Here is a 19902-nt window from a genome sequence, read left to right on the forward strand (position 1 = left end):
TCCACCACTCATCCCTCTCCTGTCTGTGCTGCTATACCTCCACTCATCGCCCTGCTGTCATCTCCTATATGGGCCGTGGTCCAAAGTGAAGGGATAGGATGGGGAGATCAAAGCTTCTCGTTGCTCTCTGAGGCCACCAAGATCAAAGGGTGGATATATAAGCAGTCACACACACACACACACACACATATGAATAAATCTCATCTCACATCTATGCAGGAACCCTGCTCCAACGGATTCAGTATAAGTTCAGTCTCCATGTGCATATACATATATATATACAAATATCTCCTAATTTTCCCCTAACAAATAGAATTGGATATTTGTTTATGTTTATTTTGTTCCTTACATCAGTTATCCCGTGTATTAAATCTTCCATAAATTTGGAAATAGAATCTTTTATTGACTTTTATTTGCCGATTATGTTTGTGTTGCTGAACTGAATTGAATTAAAACAAAACATCAGCCCCAGTAACCGTGTTTTTATTGCCTGGCAGTTTAAAGCAGCAGCAACTGATTTGTTTGTGCCACTTAACGTATAAACATACACAGAGGTCTCAAACTCGCGGCCTGCGGGTCATACGAGGCCCCCGGTTTGAACGGTTTGGAGATAAAGTAAGAGAAGCGAGGGTGAGATGGTTTGGTCACGTGCAGAGGAGGGAGGTTAAGATGGAGGAAGATGATCCAGTGAGGTGACCAGAAAAGGGAGAAGCTGAAAGAAGAAGGCTGACATAATAATAGTATTAAAAGACATGTGGTAGAGTTTAGTATATCCTATCTTATATAAAATGCCCCTATCTAATGACACTGTTGCCATAAAAAAATATGGCACACAGTAATGTATTCATGCCTGATTATTATTTATTTCTATCATATTATATCACATTTATTTTAACCAGGAAAGCCTCATTGAGATAAAAATAAAAAAATAAAAATGTCTTTTAAAGACAGCAATACAATAAATGACACTATCTACACAGATGTCGGACTCATTAACTCCTGCAGGCACTGTTCATCTTTTGTCGTTCTTTGGTAGTTGTCATATGTTTTATGTTTTATTTTATTTAATTTCAGATTTCCCACTTGTATGATTACATCCAAAAAATACAGTTCCAGAACAGTAATATAGAATTGTTAAGATGGATAAATTGAAGTATCTGTGAGAAAAATGTCTCTTTTAAGTCAGGCAGCCGCTTAACCATTTGTGTCTTTTTTAAATGTGGTACTTGCGACTTTTTCCAACAAGGAACGAGGGTTTACATTCGGACTCTCGTTGTTTCTAGACGGACATAAAACAGTGGTGGGTGTGTTACTTCCGGTGTGAGTGTAGCAACGACAGATGCTACCTGTTCGGCTAAAGCTGTGTTTGTGACGTGTTTTAGTGATGGAGGACACGAAAACGCGACAGTAAACCCACAAAGTGACGGTTTATTTGAAGGAACGCGTCTTCCATTTCGTTCACAATGAGTCGACTTCCGCTGAAGAGGTTCTACAAAGAGCTGCCGGTGTGGATAGTGGAGGACCACCACGACGTAAGGCTGCCTGCTGCCTCACAATGCAGCGGTAATACAATAACTGTACCACTGCGTTTACTCCTCATAACTGCACACACACACAGCTGGCTTCAGCGTTAGATTTCTTTCTCCCTAGTCTGAGGGTAGAGGTTTTTGATCTGGATCCGGTCTAATGTGGTCTAGATACAGAGAAAGCAGTGAAATATCCATTTATTGCATATTCACAAATAGGTCAAATGTTTCCCAAATAAGAAACAGTGTTTTGAAGAACCTACAGCCTCTCTGGGACAATCCAGTCCAGGTTTGACAAGTCTAAGGGTAGAGGTTTTTGTGGTCTAGATACAGAAAAAGTAGGGAAATGTCCCCTTTTGTTTGCATTTTCACAAATAGATAAAGTGTTTGTTTACCAAATCAGAAACTGTTTTTTATTTGTTTTTTTTTAAAATAATCTACAGCCTCACTGGGACTGTCTAGTCAAGGTCTGACAGTTCTAAATATAGAGATTATGGATCTGGACCTGGTCCAATGTGGTCTAAGTTGCAGAAAATGTAGCTGTAGGGTTGGGGGCAGGGCAGGTTCAGTTTATTTCAAATGTGTTAAATGCATGGTCAAAGCAGTAAGAGGTGAAATAAACGCAGGATCAGCCGCTCAGTAGAGTACATTAGGTTTCTCTTAACTTTCCCATTAATTGCTGATGCCAACTACAGCGTCGTAGATGAAAGTACAGATAGACAACACAGTCAATGCCAGATGATTTAAAAAGTTTTAGAAGAATCGAACCGTAACATAACCAATGCAATAACTATAATTACATTTATTAATTATGAAATGATACTCAAAATTGCTGCGACTCCCCCGTGGCCCTTAAGGCAGGATAAGCTGTGCAGATGATGAATCGACAGAATGATTCATTTCCCCGAAACCTTGGAAGTGATGATCTTAAATGCCTCGTTTTTGTTTTGTTTAGTTTACAAACCTAAATTATTCTGTTTTTAAATGATGTATTTGTTATGTAGAGCAAAGAAACTGGAAAATATTCAAAGTTAAGAAGCTGAAAACCTTTAATTATTATTAAAAAAATAAAAAATGCAGACTGAGATAAAATGTTTGATCATATTTTAATCTACGTTTTGTCTCTGAATTGTTCCCATACATACTTCTGATTAATTACCAGATTGTAAATCAGTATTCTTTTATCACAACGTAAGATCAGATCATTTAAACCTGCTGGTTTTACTGTATCTCTACTAGGTGGTGAGTCACATCTACCGGGCCATTGCATCCAGACACCTCCCTCAGAAAGACCTAAAGATGGTTCATTTGGACTCCCATCCTGATCTGCTTATTCCTGTCAACATGCCCGCCGACACGGTCTTTGAGAAGGAGAAACTGCTCAGGTGTGTGTGTGTGTTTGTCTGCCGCTCATAGTGTTTTACAGCCAGGCTTAATTTAATTGCTCTTGTGTCTCTCACAGGCTTTAAAGAGGATTAGATGATGTCATGTAATAGTCCTCATCAAATTGCTTTCATACCTCCTGCTATAAATCCAGTCTGTGTGTGTCTGTACATGTATTTTTTAACTTTTCTGGTGTAAACACCTAACTTCATCGAGACAAAAAAACAGGTCCTTAAGTTTAGGGCGTAGATGAATTGTGGGTAGGTTCAGGATAATGCTTTGTTTTGATTGTCTGAATGAGTGAATGTCTCTCGTAGCACTGCTCAGATTTGCTTTTATTTTTTCCTCCAGTGAGTTGAGTATAGAAAACTGGATAATGCCCATGGTGTACGCCGGCCACGTGTCCTGTGTCGCGTGGCTGCATCCATACTGGGCGCAGCAGATCTGTGAGGGAGATCACAGGATGGCCGTGGGCAGAGACCCGTCCACCACCACCATCAGGTAGCAGAAACGTCCCGGATTTCTTCACAAAGCCGTCCTGATCTACCATTTAGTATAATCCTCAGGACTTACTTTTATGCCCTCTGAGCCCAGCTACTTCTCCACTTCTCTCTCTCTCTCTGTTCTGTCCTTTTCTGTGCAGGGTGACCAGCACGGACAACTACTTCCTCAGCGACGGTCTCTATGTCTGTGAGGAGCAGCTGGAGAACTCTAAACCTCTCAGACTGAGCGTGGTCAAAGTCAATCCCGTCAGAGCAGGTCATTTATCACTTACTCTGGGTATATTTGACGGCGGATGCTTTTTGTATTGCAGATGAGATGAGGCTTAGGGATGGTGTGGAGCTCCAGAGTCCCTTCAAAGTGAAAAGGGCACCATGAACTCTTTAGTGAAACAGCCGCTCTCTCTCTCTGGTTTTAAGAGCCACAGAGAATCATGAACTGTTCCACTTGTAAACTGAGAGTTACAGCACAGCTAGGGTCCATCTGTGTGGTAAAACAAAGAAGTTCCGCATTTAGTTTTTTTACAACTTCAACTAAGTTTTGGTTACTTTTTAAAGCTGAAATTTGCAAGATCTCCCTCTACAGTTTTAGAGCATGTATTTTGACCACTTTTACTCTTAATTCTCATCACTGAAGCTCCCTTCCCCTCTCCTGTGCGTTTGTACATAGAAACACAGAGAAAGTGCAAGTACACATAAATGCATAGAGAACAGAGAGTTTTATTCCAAAGATACTTACGAACAGCAGGAACCCCAGGTCGGCTTCCGTTTTGCATGCTTCTCTGTTTTTCAGCCCTCAACTATTAACATTTAACCACCACAGTGACTCTGAAGCTGTTAAATTAGCGTAAAAATCCTCACATAATTCTGCTTTAACACAGTGTAAAGGGTAAAGCTACTGGTATGGTTTCAAACGTGAACCCTAACAAAGAGAAAATGGAGAACTATTGGAATTGGGGACATTTTTTCATATTTTCATATTTTATTTACAAGCAGATTTTTTTTGTACCCACGTTGAGCTTAGCGAGCTTTGCTGCTGATGCCATTAAACTCAAAAATCCCTCCACAGATGGAGGATTTTCTCGTCTTATAAAAGATCCCATTATTTGAGTGCTCAGATTTTGAGGTTTTTACCAGCAGATGAAAATGTCTTTATATATTTTTTTGCCGTTTTCTCTCTCCCTGTTTCATCCTTTCCTCTCTTCTCCTCTCCCCTTGTATTTCTGCATCACATCTCTTAACTACCCACTTCACACACACACACACACACACACACACACGTCTTATGTTGCTTCCTCTGTCATTTCATCCCAGACAAGAAAGCACAGAAGGACACACCGGGGACGTGGTTTGCAAAGAGGCAGCGGACAGTAGAGTGCTGTGAGACCGGGGAAGCCAGCTCCTCTGTGTCCGTGCAGCCAGGAGAGGGTGCCAAAATTCAGGCAGAGCAGCTGAAAAATGGTACAGGCCTGATGAGAGATGATGCTGATGCTGATGAAGACGAAGACGAAGGATCAACCAGTTATGTTGTGAAGAGAGTATCTGACTGTCTCGGCGAGACGGAGCCGTACATTCTGGACATTGACTTGGATTTTTTCTCGTGTAAGAATCCCTTCAAGGAATTATACACACAGGTACGTCCCATTTATGCCGTCTTACAGGGACTGACTGGGGCTTTTAAACATAACTAAACAACAATACATGACTTTTTTAATAGAGAGGAGAGGAGAAAAGATCTAATGAAAATCATGTAAAAATTAAATGTTAAATACAGAAAATATTCCTAAAGTTAAATCTTAAAATTGTAACGATGTGAAAACACAAGCGCGCTGTTTAAAGTGAAACTATTAGGTGCATAATTGAAACAAAAGCATAAGAGAGAGAGAGGGCATGTTAATTATGAATGTTGAATCCCACTTATGCAAATGTTATGATTTTTACACATTTAACTTAATTAAATTCTCTTAAGTCAAGTGTGCAGCATTCAAATGTGTGTTTATATTTCAAGTTCAGGACCTTAGCCATGGAATAACAAAAAACATAAACCTATATATATTATAATATTATATAATATTATATTACTCACAGAGTACAGTTCCACCTGACAGCTGTGTTGGTAAAAGTGGTACGTGAGCTTCCTGTGGTGATGCCTGGAGGAAAATGTGTAAAACAAAGGCAGTTTTTATGCAGTAGATCGATGTGTTCTAATGCAGTGCATGTTTCTGTGACTTCATGATGACAGGAGGGGGCAGCTTTTTGTCAGTCGACATCAGGAACTCACTGAAGTGCTGCTGAAATGTGTTCTGAGTTCTTTCTTGACCCGACCTCTGTGACCTCTGTGACCTCTGTGACCTTTGTGTTGTCTCCGTGTACAGGAAGAGTACGCGATCCTGAAAGAGCTCTACAGCTTCACAGGACCAGGCCCTGATGCTGATGAGGTCAGACAACGGTCACACCGCCTCCAACAACAAGTACACCCGTAACATAACTGATCAGACAATCACACTGATTCAACTCAAACTGAGCATCAGAATGATCAGAGCATTTCGGAAACTGCTGATCCAGTGATATTTTCACACACACACAACCATTTCTAGCTTTTACAGAGAGAATAATCCAAAAAAAAAAAAAAACAGGAACAAAAAGTTCCAGTGAGCAGCAGTTTTCTGGCTAAAAATGCCACGGTCATTAGGTGCCATGTGTACCTAATAAAGTGGCCAGTTAGTGTATGCACAGTACGCTCACTGTATATAGAGTGGCCTATATTGTAGGTTACTTTATCAAGGAAGGAAAGAGTGAACGTGCTGTATTAAATAAGTATTTTACTTGGTCATAGCAGATGTATGAATGCGTACTACACACAGTAGTCTATATCACTTAGTGCCATGTAAAATGTAAAAAAAAAAAAATATTCTGATTAGTTTGACCTCAATTCATATTCATATTCAGCATAAGCAATAATCTGATTTCGATGTGTTTAGTATTATTAGTCACATGTATGTAGACGTTTGGAAATGTTTGCAGCAGTGGAATCGTGCCCAAAAACACTGTAATCACAGTAATGTCTTCTTCAGAATAAACCGGATTACTTGTGGTTTCCTTATGGTGTTTATTTTAATCTGATAATATTGTGACCAGGAGGAGCTGGATCACTGTGTAAATCGGCGCACACATCAGTTAGAGGATCTGGAAGCAGCATTTGCTGACCTCCTTGAGGACGACGGAGAGGAGACGGTTGGACGCTGGGCCGGTAATCCCGGGTAAAAACTCCTTCCTCGTTCACTTCAGTGTGCTGCGTTGTTAAATGTTTCTGTGCGACTTTATTTGATAAATGTTTTTAAATGATTGAATTTTCCCGTGTGTTTCCAGGATGTCCTCACTGACCCAACTGGTTCTTAGTTTGAGGTCGAGAAACCCGTCTCCTGACTATGAAATGGTAAGAAGTACGTGAAGACAGCAATGCCTTTTTGAGGAACCTTCATTTCTTCATCTCCTGTCGTCCTCGTCCTCGTCTGCAGGTCCATCAGGCCGGGTTGACCTGTGACTCTGTGGAGCTGCCTCACCACATCAGCACGGACGAGGAGATCGACCGACTCGTCACCGCTGTGCAGCAGTTTCTGACTCCGCTGTCCAAACCCACGATAGTCACCGTGTCCAGGTAAACCACAGACTCCTGAAGAAGACGTCTAAATATAGTCAACAATGTTAAATGTGCTTCTTTATACTGCATCTGTGTGTGTGTGTGTGTGTGTGTGTTCAGGTCCAGTCTGGATGAATACTGCCCTGTAGAGCAGGTGGATTCAGTCCAGAGCAGAGTATTGGCAGTGCTGGAGGACCTTTATGGACCACTGGACTTACACAAAGACTATGAGACGAGCAGCACAGGGACTCTGGACTGGCAACCACAAGCCTCTTGACGAAAAACTCACAAACTGAGAAAAAAGACATGTCGGAGTCTTTAAGTATGTTCATCTCATATCATTTAAACCATTCGTCGCCCATTTTTCAACTACAAACTCAAGTTAGTTAACGTGCTTACTCTCCTGCACCAAAGCCCATAGAGGAAATTGCTCATTTTGCATCACAGCGCGCGAGGAGTTGTTGTTCCACTTCTGCCTCTAACGCTGCGTTCAAACGTTTTATTTTGTGTCCCCACAGGATAAAAATGATGATTTTCTCTATGGACTTTGGTGCTGGAGAGCAAGTGCTTCACTGTCTTTCAGTTTCCAGTTGGGAATAGGAAAAAAAAAAAAAAGCACAAAAGTCAGTTCCTCATACGACCACATTTCAAATAACCTGAACTCTTCCATAGAAGTTCTTCAGCCTGGTTTATGTCCCGTCGTTGTCTTTGCACAAACAATAAACCAGATTACTGTGAAAATATGGGTTAAATGACTCATCTCATTACATACTGTTTTATCTTATAGACCAGGGGTGTCAAACTCAATAACAGAGAGGGCCAACGTTAAAAACTGTGCCCAACTTGAGGGCAAAAAGTTCAGAACAAATGGTTTTCCATCGGTTTTGCCTGATTTCTTCCGCTGTATTTCAGTACAACAGCACAAACAGACTTGTAGTCACATGAATCTAAGCCAATCATTTGCTGTACACAATAATGTGTACTAGATGTATAAATCTAAAAGAGAGGGAGCCAAATACAAAATTATAACCCCCCTCTGGTTCCAGCTCTGTGTTTTCAAAGTCCGCATTTAATCTGAGGTAACTTGATAAGCCTTGTTTGACCCCTTTGTTATAGACAATAAATCCACACTTGATTCTCCAACTGACGGAGAAAATTAACTACAACACTTGCACTGTGTGAGACGCTCCTTCATCACCGTGAACACACACACACACACCTGTCCTGCAGCAACAAACATGTTTTCATCAACCACGGGAAAATCCTCCTCAGCAGACGCTGCATTTTCTCCTCTGTAGTTAGTCTAATGTGGACGCTCTGATTATTGATTATTGTGGCTTCGCTAAGGGATTCTGTGTCAATAAAGGAGGAAAGAGTCATTAGTAGTTTGTCGAGAGTCCAGTGGATTGTGTTTGTTGTTGTTGTTGGTAACAGCCACTGATAACAGGATACAACAGCCACTGAGTAATCTCATCTTTACAGGAAATTGTGCCAAGCTTGGGGCATGTTTTCAGCCCGAGGCTGCGTTGATAGTGTCATTTTAATAGATAAATCGTTAGGAAAGGCAGCTCACCTCTGTAGACCTTTTTTAATCCTTATTTACAGTGCTCAGCGTAAATGAGTACACCCCCTTTGAAAAGTACCATTTTAAACAATATCTCAATGAACACAAAAACTATTTTCAAAATGTTGAATATATATATAAGTTTATATCTGTTAAACTTATAACATGAAAGTAAGGTCAATAACATAACTTAGATTACACATTTTTCAGTTTTACTGAAATAAGGGCGATGCAAAAATGAGTACACCCCACAACAAAAACTACTAAATCTAGTACTTTGTATGGCCTCCATGATTTTTAATGACAGCACCAAGTCTTCTAGGCATGGAATGAACAAGTTGGAAACATTTTGCTACATCAATCTTTTTCCATTCAAGAATTATCTCTATTAGAGACTGGATGCTGGATGGAGAGTAATCCTCAACTCTTCAGAATTCCCCATAGGTGTTCAATTGGGTTCAGATCAGGAGACATACTTGGCCACTGAATCACTTTTACCCTGTTCTTCTTCAGAAATCCAACAGTGGCCTTAGATGTGTGTTTAGGATCATTGTCATGTTGGAAAAGTGCACGACACCAAAGGCACTGAGTGATAGTAGCATCTTTTCTTTCAGTATAGAGCAAAACATCTGTGAATTCATGATGCCATCAGCTCCCAGATACCAGCAGCACTCATGCAGCCCCACATAAGGACACTGCCACCACCATGTTTCACTGTAGGCACCATGCATTTTTCTTTGAATTCCTCACCTTTGCGACACCATACAGTTTTGAAGCCATCAGTTCCAAAGACATTTATCTTGGTCTCATCACTCCAAAGTACAGAGTCCCAGTAGTGTTCATCTTTGTCAGCATGGGCCCTGGCAAACTCTAGATGGGCTTTTATGTGCCTGGGCTTTAGGAGAGGCTTCCGTTGGGACAGCACCCATGCATGCCATTCCTCTGCAGTGTATGCCATATTGTGTCACGGGAAATAGTCACCCCAGTTTGGCTTTCTACTTCCTTGGATAACTGCAGTGAACTTGCATGCCGATTTTCTTTGACCCTTCTCATCAGGAGACGCTCCTGTCAAGGTGTTAACGTCCGTGGACGACCTGGACGTCTCTGTGAGATGGTTGCAGTTCCATCTTTTTTAGATTTTTCTACCACTTTTGCTACAGTATTCTGACTGATAAGTAAAGCTTTGCTGATCTTATTGTAGCCTTCACCTTTGTGGTGTGAAGAAATTATTTTCTTTCTCAGATCTTGAGATATTTCTCTTCCATGTGGTGCCATTGCTAACAACATGAAATGGGAAGGGGTTTATAGTCAACTGTGTGCTGGACACCTGTGTGATGAATAATTCGACTCACCTGTGGTTGATTATTGTTAAATTGGACATTTGTAGTCTAAAATTTAGCCTTGCTCCAGAGACTTTCAGTGGGGTGTACTCATTTTTGCATCACCCCAATTTGAGTAAAACTATAAATTTTGTTCTCTAAGTTATATTATTAACCTTACTTTCATGTTATAAGTTAAACAGATGTTAAATAAAACTTAGTCTTGTCAACATTTTGGAAATTATTTTCGTTTTCATTGAGATATTGTTTAAAATGGTACTTTTCGAAGGGGGTGTACTCATTTACGCTGAGCACTGTATGTCCATTTCAGTTCAGTTATTCTCTCCTATTACTTATATATTCTACATTATGTATTTTACTCATCCAGTTTACCTGGGTGAGGATGGAAAAATGTCCAATGGCCTTTTTATCTCAGACTCAGACACTGACACGCTGCAACCAGCAGAGGGCAGCAACATAAAGGCTATGTAAAGTATGATGCTGCAACCTCTGAGTCTGAAGGAGTGGAATAACATTGAGTTTTGAAAGTAGAAGATTTATAAAAGCGTCAAACACTTACTGGAGCTTTAGTTACTTGCTATCCTCGTACACATTGTGCGTCTTGATCGTATGAGCCTAACATACAGAAAATGTTGAGATTTCTAAGATAAAAACCCATAAATCAGGCACATGTTAAAGTACACAGAGCAAGAAATAGAGAAAACTAATTCAAAAGGATAATAATACACTTTCTTGTATTTACAGTGCACATCCTGAGTTCAGAGAGTGAACTGTATGCCCTAAATCCATGGTTCTCAACCTGTGGCTCAACCTTTGTGAGTTTCCTCTAGTGGTCACACTATTCTACTGTATATACCCCGTTTACTGTATTGGAGTTTGTAGAAAATTAAACAATTAACAACAAATAATAAATTAAATAATAAGTATCTCACTACATATCTATATCGTAATCTAATTTCACTGCACCAGTGTCTGACATACTGTACATGTGAGGAAGAGGATAATCGTGATAAGAGAGTTAGTAAGTGTCAAAAGTGAATATTTAACTGTTATATTTAAGCCTTATTACACGTTTGTTTCAGTCAAAGCCTACTGTGAAAATAACCTGTGGTATTAGTGTTATAATGGAAGAAAAAAAACAGTTGTATAGCAGTGCCAGATACAGTCTGCCGCACACACCCAAAATCCTTTTATGATATGACCTGAAAATTCCAAGACAAAAACGACCTCGCCGAGGAATCGCTGAATTATGGCCCTTTCAGCCGTCCGTACAGTACGCGTTTGAGGCCGTGCATGTGCAAGACAATGGACTCTGCAAACAGGAAAAAGTTTCATGCCACTTTTATTTGTCATTTCTTGTCACACAGGGTGGAAAACGTGGCGGGTTTGTTTAGAGTGTGTCCTCCCTCATCTCTCCGAGCCCCGGTTTAACCTTCTGTAAACAGAAAACAGATGAGGCTGTGGTCCATGTCAGAAATAAAAAACATTCCTCAGCTGTTTTTAATAACGTAGATCACAACTTTGTGCTGTGGAGAAACTCAGCTCGGCTACAGGAGACTGAGGATGTGCCCTTTCCCTTACACATCAGCAGATACGGATCATTTACACTGGAGAGAAACAACAGGAAATGCTTTTAATTCCAGTTTCCTGTGTTTGGGTTCACTTGTTTGACGGGCTTAATGTAGTCAATTTAAGACTTGTTTGAGTTTGTTGTCAGAAAATCTGTGCTTTTTCCTGACAAAACATGTGTGCAAAGGAAATACATCGTATTTTAGTGCTTACATCACTATTGTGTTAAAGGTCTTTGTCAGGTCTTAACAAACAGAAGGTATTGCCTCATACACCTATACAAGCTTTTAATCTTGTTTTCACATCAAATGCGATTGAAATCTGTCTCGTGACCTTAACTATACGTGCAAATTCCATACAGAGATGCACCGTGTGCGTTTGAAGTGATGGTTGCGACTCCTTAGATTGTTGTGCCATAAGCATACGTTTGGTTTATTTCCACTTGTTGTGACAAGAATATCTCAAGATAACCACTCAGTGTTGAGATTATAGCAACATCTCTGATGTCCCGTGTCACTTGTCAACTTATATTTGCAGTATGTGGTCATTCAGATGGCTAAACAGAAAATCAGAGTCACTTCAGCCACTGAAAAAAAGGGAATAGCTGCTTATCCTCGAGCATTTTCCATGGTAACTGGGCGCTACACACAGGGTGACTGTGAAATTCAACATGTGGGATTAACGTCACACACTGTTACACCTCAAACACAACGATGCGAGAGGTTCCAGTTTCAGTTGTTGGTTCCTTCAACGTTTAGGGAGCGTCAGGCTTCTGCATAACTGAGGGGACGTTCTCTGAACGTTGGACTGGCGATATATCCAGGGTGTGACCCCGGATAAAGCGGTAGAAAACGGATGGATGGATAAATACTGGAAAGCAGAGAAATCAGAGCTTTGCGTCCATGTACTTGTCATTACGGTGGAAGCCCCTCAGGACTTCCGCAGAACGACGGTCCAATCGCAGACGAGATTCACCAGCGCGTCGCATTACCAGCTTCTCGGTACCGTAATTCAACGGTGTTGTGGAGAAAATAATTTAAGATGTGAAGTACCAAATGTACACAACAGCTCAGTTCTTCAACATGATAATATAGTTTATTGTAGGAACAATCATTAGTTGGAACCAAAAACACATCAGAGCCATCTGGATCTGGATGTTTCCACTCCCTAAGTTATATGAAAACTTTTGCTGCTTTGCTTCCCTGGCCTTTGACCTGTCCCTTGTCAATTCCTCCCCCTCAAAGCAATACATAGAAACAGCCAGCAGATGTCACTATTGTGCATCAAAAGCAGTGAGTCACTTTCAAGACAATTTGTCGGAAAGCTTCAGTTTCGCAACCACTAAAAATGCATTTGCCACCGTGACTATCCACTGGAAAGAGCTCGCTAATTCTAAATCACCGTGACTATCCACTGGAAAGAGCTTGCTAATTCTAAAGTCTGATACTTCCAATACCAATAATTTCTACAGTGGCACCTCTCCCCTTCACAGAAGTGTGGATGGAACATTTTCTAGCAGCGCCCCTGTGCGTTTATAGAACACGTGAAGACACTGTTGGGTCCACGTGTTTTTATGTGTACGTCTCCGCCCCAGCGGTCAGTGAACGCAGCAGCAGCAGCGGCGGTAACAGCAGCAGTTAAACTGAGTTTACATTTACACTCCAGCAGAGAGAGCAGCACAGACAGTCAAAATGAGGGAGATTAGTTTGTCCCGGATTGTTCTCATTCTCCTATGTGCCGTTTGTTTTGTTGTCGTCCTAATTATTAACGCTTTGGCCGGAGCAGGCAAAGGTGAGTTCAAATAAAACTTTTTTTTTTTTTAATCTTTATTTCCTATGTCACAACGCAATGTTTTCAGTCGTTAAACTTCATTAGTTTCACTCAAATCGTTGTTGTCGTAAAACACCTTAAAAACACCGTATAAGGAAAATACATGTTATATGTAATCCTTGTCTCTGCCATTGTGTTTTTGACTGGTTATGAAACAGATAATTAACTGTGAGGGAAACTGGTAATAATGATTAATTACCTCTGTTGACTGCTTGTTATGACAGCGGTCATTGTTACGCAAAAGGAAGGTACGAGGAACGTGTTTTTGTGTTACGTGAGTTAGCATGTTAAGCTAGTATCGTCGCTAAGTTGCAGAAGCGGAGCAGAAAAACACACACAAACCACTTTATTTGAAAAAGACCTTCTGTGTTTTAAGAGTGACGACATAACTAAAAACAAATGTTTACTGACTGTTAATAGTTTTTAAAACTTCTCCGTCGTTATTTTACTTATAAATGGCATAACCTACGTCATCGTGTACCAGTGTAAATATACTCTTATGTCAAAACTACCACATAACAGTACTTTCAGTTAAATTAGACTGGGTCTCATGCTATCACGTCATTACCGAGGACAACTGGTGGTTTCAGGGATAGAATTTGGTGAAAAGTGTTGACAGGGTGTGGCACCAAACTCTGATTCCAGCCTTTCCTCTGGATGAAATCAGTCATCGTTTCCCCTCAGAGTCTCTAAAGTGTGCTAAAAAGCAGTGTTGCTTTTTCTGCTTTGTTTTATTTATTTATTTGTTAAACCCACCCACATCAGTGCCAGGAATTGGCTCTTTTTCTGCCACATCTTGTATTTAAGGTTTAATTACTTTAAATTAAGTTATTTTCAATTCCTTCAGAATGCTGATACTAACTGACATTTGTTGATTAAAAATAACAATTATTTTCACGAGTAATCGTGCATCTTTTGATTCATAAAATGCCGATCAGAGTTTCTCAAACCTGGAAATGATGACATTCTCAAATGTGTTTTTTTGTCAACAAACCTAAATTATTCAGTTTTAATGACTTCTTTGTTACACGGAGCAAAAAAAACCAGAACATATTCACAATTTAAGGAGCTGAAAACATGATTTGATTCCTAAAACACTCACACCAATTAATCGATTATCAAAACAGTTGATCTTTCAATCTCACTTGAATAACCTTATAGGGCTGAATAATAATTCAGTAACCTATGTATTGTGATATAATTTTCTTTAATAGCAAATAGCGCAAACACAGTCTACAACTATAAATATAAATTCTTTAGATGTTTGAAATGTTTCCTTTTGAATAAGTGTTATTTGTTTATATTTACATGTTACACACTAAGAGTTTAAAAATGTCTACATGGAGAGTAAAGGAATTGTCAGAAGAGTTACACGCAGTGCTGATGAAGCTATCGGCTTCACACGACTTTGTCTGCGTTTTTTCAGTGTCTGTTATGTTCCCCCAGGCACATTTCCACGCTGGACACAGAAAGTTGTGTCTAGACAGAGATGCTAGTAAAGCAAAGTGGCTCAAAACACAGATGCGTGTACAGAAAGTTCCAGAAGTAAATTCTACTACAGTGCAAAATAATAGAAACACTTCCCCCTGCACTGCTGCTGTATACACAAAGGCTCCCTCAGTCAGTTCTGATAGCATTGTTTGGCTTCTTAACTGGCTTCTTCAACTTTTTCAAATATAGATTTGTGTATAAAAGTAAAAGTAATTTTCACAAAAATGTACATATGTATTTTACACGTTGCCTTTCACATAAGAGAATGACCTCAGTCTCTTCCACACAGTAGGAGGTATGCAGCTGTTATTGGAACAGTCCGTCATATTTGCTTGTTAGCCAAACCTCAGGTATGATAATCGTCAACTGGGCTAAAGAAGAAGAAGAGCGTGCCACACCTGCACTGTAATAAAGTTAAAGTTTTTCTTACTCCATGTACAGTTAAATCACAACCTTTCTATTTGATTCGACTTCTGTCTTTGTGACTGCCTCTGCTACTCTTGGTGTTTTAGTTAGTTCGGGGTTTTGTTGTTAGCATGACAAGAGCCAGTCCAAGTCTTCTTAGCATCTATTGACTTAAAAATATTCAAGTTTTTAAGCTGACAGTGCATAAATTCAGTCCCCTCCTCATCCGTCCAAATAATGAACCAGCTGCTTTTGTCTTCTTATTCTGCGTATCTTTTAATTTCTGGGCCCATATGGATTTTTAAGATCCAGTTTCAAATGTACTGACTCATGTTCTTGTGCTTTTCTAGGATTCTTCCATTCCTCTACTGGTAACGTGTCGGGACGCTATGAGACGGGCATCACTCCGGCAGGCTGGACCTTCTCTATCTGGGGTGTCATCTACACATGGCTCACCCTGATGGTCATATACATCACCTCGTATGCCTTCAGAGGGTACGCTCACGTCATAGCAGCCACACAAAACTATTTACTACACGTGTATCTGTACATTCAATCTGTCAGAGACGAGCTGCTGTGTCATGCAGATGAAAGTAATACTGCTCCTCTTTCTATTTCCAGCTCCTGGGCTCAGTATCTGCTCCCCTGCGCCTTCTATTTCTGCTGGCTGTCCAGTATGGTGATGAACGTGGCGTGGCTGGTGCTGTGGGACCAAGAGTACGTCTGCGGTTTTATATTTATTACTCTTATTTATTTATTTTCAACACAAACAGTAACACAGAAAACATACAGGTTATATGTTACTGCTATGGCTATGAAGATTATTTCTTTTAGGATGTATTATAGAGATCGCTTAATACCACTTTTTTGTGTCCGATACAATATCAGTATCACAAACTGTAATGTTCCAAATTCAATGGCAAACATTTGCGTCCCTCGCTCGTGTCCCTGACATCTCTCGCTCTCTTTACAGCACGTTTACTTGTGTTTTAGAGGGAGTGATGTCACCCATGACAATCTGAAATCTCTCTTTTGAAGCCGGAACACTTACTGGACAACACCAGCTGTCAATCACAGTGGTGTCCACTCACACTGTATGTGCCGTGCTTCATTGTCTCTTTTTAAATAGACTTTTAATGGAATCATAATGTACAAAATTGACACCATGTTCAATTCAACACCTGAAACTAGGAATTGAGACCAAGACGCTTATATTTGTACTTCTGTGTTGACCTCATGTGGCTAACTGGAAGACGACGTCCACTTTTTATGGCTTAGTGAAGCATTTACGTCACATTTAGGGTCTACAGTTTGTATTTTGATAACAGATGCCTTGACTTTTGGTTAGTATCAGTATGAGTGTTGGCTCATGCCTGACATACAATGAAACATCTGGTGTATAGACTGTTGCTGTGCTGTATTAATGAACCTTCCCTCTGTGTTTTTCAGGTTCATGCTGGCAGCGCTGGTTGTTTTAATCCTGTTGGTGATCTCCAACTACAGCGCTCTGTTCTTCTGCTGCTTTGCCACAGATTACTACGGAATATGGTTGAAAACGTACCATTGCAAAGACCTGGCGTGTCTCTACATACTGGTACGCACTTTCTTTGTCTTTAATTGAGGACACTTAAAGTCAGTTTAATCTGATACCCTGTGTTGTTCTGTTCAGGCCCAGAATGGTCTGGCTGTGTACACCACATGGACGTCCATTGCCTCGCTGATTAACTTCTCACTGGTTCTCCAATTGTGGGGCGTGGACAAGACCACAGCGGCCACCGCGTCTCTGTGCATCCTGCTTGGATTCGTGATCGTATGGTAAGCTCTGCTCGGACAAATAATAATGATAATGTATGTTTTTTATTCCTGAATCCATGTGTTTGCGTTAGGTTTATCCTCGAGAACTGGGTGTTGGACCGCTGGGTGCGTAATATCCTGACCATCTATGCCGTGGTGATCGTGGCGCTCGTCGGAAACGTCTACAAACACTACAACCCGGCCGACCCCACTCCGAACTCTATTTTCATGGGTGAGTCCAGTCATGCAAACAGCAGCCACACTCGTCTTTAAAGCTGAGATAGAGCAACTTTTGGGCTTAAACTTAATAGCATTTGTCTTAAAAACACGGGTACTTATTATGACACAACACCAGCTCTGTTTTGTTTCCAGTTTTTAATCAAACAAGCTTTTTAGAATTTCAATCACAGCACGCTGAACATGATTCTGATTTTAAAAAAAATGTGGCGGTTCATCACTCACTGGTTCCTTTTTCTTTATGTGCGTATGTCTCCCGTCAGTCGTGCTGCTGGTGGTGGCGTGCATCCTGCTGGTGTCACGGGTCTTCACGGTCATCTGGAGGAACAAGTGGCGTCCGCTCCACTCTCCGGGCTCAGCGCGGCTCATGGTGTCGCCTCTGGACAGCAGGAAGTTCCGTCTCTTCACCTGAAACCCAGCAGCAAGTGTGACGGTGCCAAAAACTCCAGAGTTCTTTTTACACATTAAACACATTTTACTTTGAAGTTTACTTATAATCTACTATGTTCATGACTTACATGAATATCGTTGAAGTATAAAGTACTTTGTGCTCAGTTATCAATTTTATATCTTGCTATTTTAAGCGAATTTTCTGTTTTTGCGTTTAGACACAGTGGCTTTTTGCTGTTTATTTAGTCACAGCCCAGCACTTTTACATTTAAAACACTTACTGAAGGACAAAAAACTAGAAGAAGTAGCAGTACTTGGTGCTCAATAATCTCATCTAAGTGTTGCTGCGTTTTATTATGCTCGTTTATTTTTTATCTGCACAGTGGTTATGAATATACTTGGTATAATTTGAAGAATGTGCCTTGAATTCCTTTTATTCTGATAATTAAAGTTCTGTATGTCTAACCCAGTCTATTTTAACATTTCCCCCCCACACACCTTTAAAAAGCCTTGCTTCACTTCATAAATCAGAGAAACAAAATAACCTTTCACATCTTTTTACTTTTACCCAAGAAAATCCCCTCATCTCAGGCAGCTATTGTATTTCCTGTCCTCATGCATGAGGTGCTAAAATGTGCAGCTGGAGTCATTTTCTGAGGTTTTGGCAGTGTGTTAAGAATTAATCTGGAACACAAACATGAGTTTTAGCAACACTTTACTTCCCGTTATTCACATTGAGTGTCATTAGTTTAATTTTTTCCCCTTTTTTATATCGGTTTATTTAATTTTTATTCATTCCGAGTTGAAGAAATACTCCTATAGTCAATTAGTTAGTTGGTCTGTGCTAGTTTGATTTAAATAAGATATATAAAGAAATAAAAAAGACAGAAAAAGGGGGGAGATTCTCTGTCAACAGCTGCTCGTTTGTTTACAACAAGATTTTCTTTCCGAGTTCAGTTCAGCACATTATTTATTACTGTGCCACGTGAGAACATGCTCTAAATGTGAGCTCTAACATCACGTGTAATGTACTAAAATTAATTTTCAGATTTATATTTGGTTTGTCACTGAAGGTGAAGTAGTGAGTGTTACTGGGCTTACTTTGGATTTTTGCATTGTTTTTCTGCCCCCCTGTGGTCATAACTTCTTGCTGCAGGCTTTATAACATTTACATTTTCTGAGATTATTACTATACACACAGTTAAGTCCCAACAACCTGGTGCTTTTGTTCGTTTGTCACTGCACTTATTTGGCCATGATAAGGATGAATTGAACCAAAATAAAAGATTCAACATATGGTTTTTCCAGCTCTGTGTGATTGATGTTAAATTTAATAGAAGTCGTTGTAGATCCCAAAAACTACGTTCAACCAAACCCAAAGAGAGCAGTGAGACTTGAGGACTACTATTATATGTTTTTTTATGTTATTAAAAGTGTGCTTCTAGAACAGTTTGCAGAATATCGGTTTCTGAAATGGTTGATCAAAGTTTCAGGAATTCAAGATAAGAGTTGTAGAACGATGTTCCCAAGTATTTATTTAAAATTCCACGAATCGTTACACCGCAGTTCTGGATTTTTATGTTTCCTGAATGCTCATGTGCGTAGGGATTATTTACGAAAGTTAAAAGAACAGTCTATAACCAGCCATTTCTTAAACATGATGTTCTTTTTCGCTCACAGTGTAATTTACAATTTAAAACAGGAAAAGAAGAGGTAACGAGGACAATGAACAACTGACTCACAATAAGTTAGCAAACAAATTAAATTGGTGTACAACATTTTAAATGTGTATATACATATGTATACATATACATATATATACATATATACATATGTGTATATATACATGTGTGTGTGTGTGTATATATATATATATATATATATATATATGTGTACAGTGTATTTACAATTTGTATATGAACTGGTTAGATAAGGGGGATCAAACACGCGGCTCATGAGCCACATCTTCCACTATTATGGAAGTATAGAGCATTGGGCCAAATGTATAAAAAAAAGAATTGGAAAACAGCCTATTTTTTTAATTTTGTTTTCACAAAAATTAACGTGCGGCCCTAATTTTCTTGCATTATCATCCTAAATATTTTTGATTGCAACATCACGATGGATTATTATGGCCAAGCTGTCGGGCCCACTCCTGACCAGACTAGAAGTTCACTTGCCCCCAGGGCGTTTTGATTGTGAGGCCCCCTGCTGGGTGAGATGTTGAATACCA

General features: G+C 39.9%; 2 protein-coding genes across 2 annotated transcripts; both read left to right on the plus strand.

Annotated features, from left to right (window-relative positions):
* Window positions 1–1301: 1301 nt before the first annotated feature.
* On the plus strand, window positions 1302–7794 carry c1h5orf22 (chromosome 1 C5orf22 homolog). The gene is made up of 10 exons (XM_058650097.1): window positions 1302–1532; window positions 2766–2911; window positions 3261–3410; window positions 3553–3668; window positions 4724–5043; window positions 5785–5847; window positions 6548–6669; window positions 6779–6845; window positions 6928–7067; window positions 7170–7794. The coding sequence occupies exons 1-10, from the start codon at window positions 1464–1466 to the stop codon at window positions 7324–7326; spliced, it is 1350 nt and encodes a 449-aa protein (XP_058506080.1). The 5' UTR covers window positions 1302–1463; the 3' UTR covers window positions 7327–7794.
* Window positions 7795–13115: 5321 nt separating this feature from the next.
* LOC131467079 (uncharacterized) lies at window positions 13116–18965 on the plus strand. The gene is made up of 7 exons (XM_058641189.1): window positions 13116–13313; window positions 15599–15743; window positions 15870–15965; window positions 16698–16842; window positions 16918–17063; window positions 17135–17274; window positions 17543–18965. The coding sequence occupies exons 1-7, from the start codon at window positions 13214–13216 to the stop codon at window positions 17689–17691; spliced, it is 921 nt and encodes a 306-aa protein (XP_058497172.1). The 5' UTR covers window positions 13116–13213; the 3' UTR covers window positions 17692–18965.
* Window positions 18966–19902: the final 937 nt, after the last annotated feature.

The sequence above is a fragment of the Solea solea genome, chromosome 1, assembly GCF_958295425.1.
Source record: "Solea solea chromosome 1, fSolSol10.1, whole genome shotgun sequence".
NCBI lineage: Eukaryota > Metazoa > Chordata > Actinopteri > Pleuronectiformes > Soleidae > Solea > Solea solea.

Excerpts from the sequence above, each read along its gene's own strand:
- LOC131467079 (XM_058641189.1), top strand. The coding sequence starts at position 13,214 with ATGAGGGAGATTAGTTTGTCCCGGATTGTTCTCATTCTCCTATGTGCC. Across the intron at positions 16,843-16,917 it reads TGGCGTGTCTCTACATACTG|GCCCAGAATGGTCTGGCTGT; the intron begins GTACGCACTTTC and ends TGTTCTGTTCAG. Across the intron at positions 17,275-17,542 it reads TCCGAACTCTATTTTCATGG|TCGTGCTGCTGGTGGTGGCG; the intron begins GTGAGTCCAGTC and ends GTCTCCCGTCAG.
- c1h5orf22 (XM_058650097.1), top strand. The coding sequence starts at position 1,464 with ATGAGTCGACTTCCGCTGAAGAGGTTCTACAAAGAGCTGCCGGTGTGG. Across the intron at positions 3,669-4,723 it reads AGTCAATCCCGTCAGAGCAG|ACAAGAAAGCACAGAAGGAC; the intron begins GTCATTTATCAC and ends ATTTCATCCCAG. Across the intron at positions 5,848-6,547 it reads CAGGCCCTGATGCTGATGAG|GAGGAGCTGGATCACTGTGT; the intron begins GTCAGACAACGG and ends TATTGTGACCAG.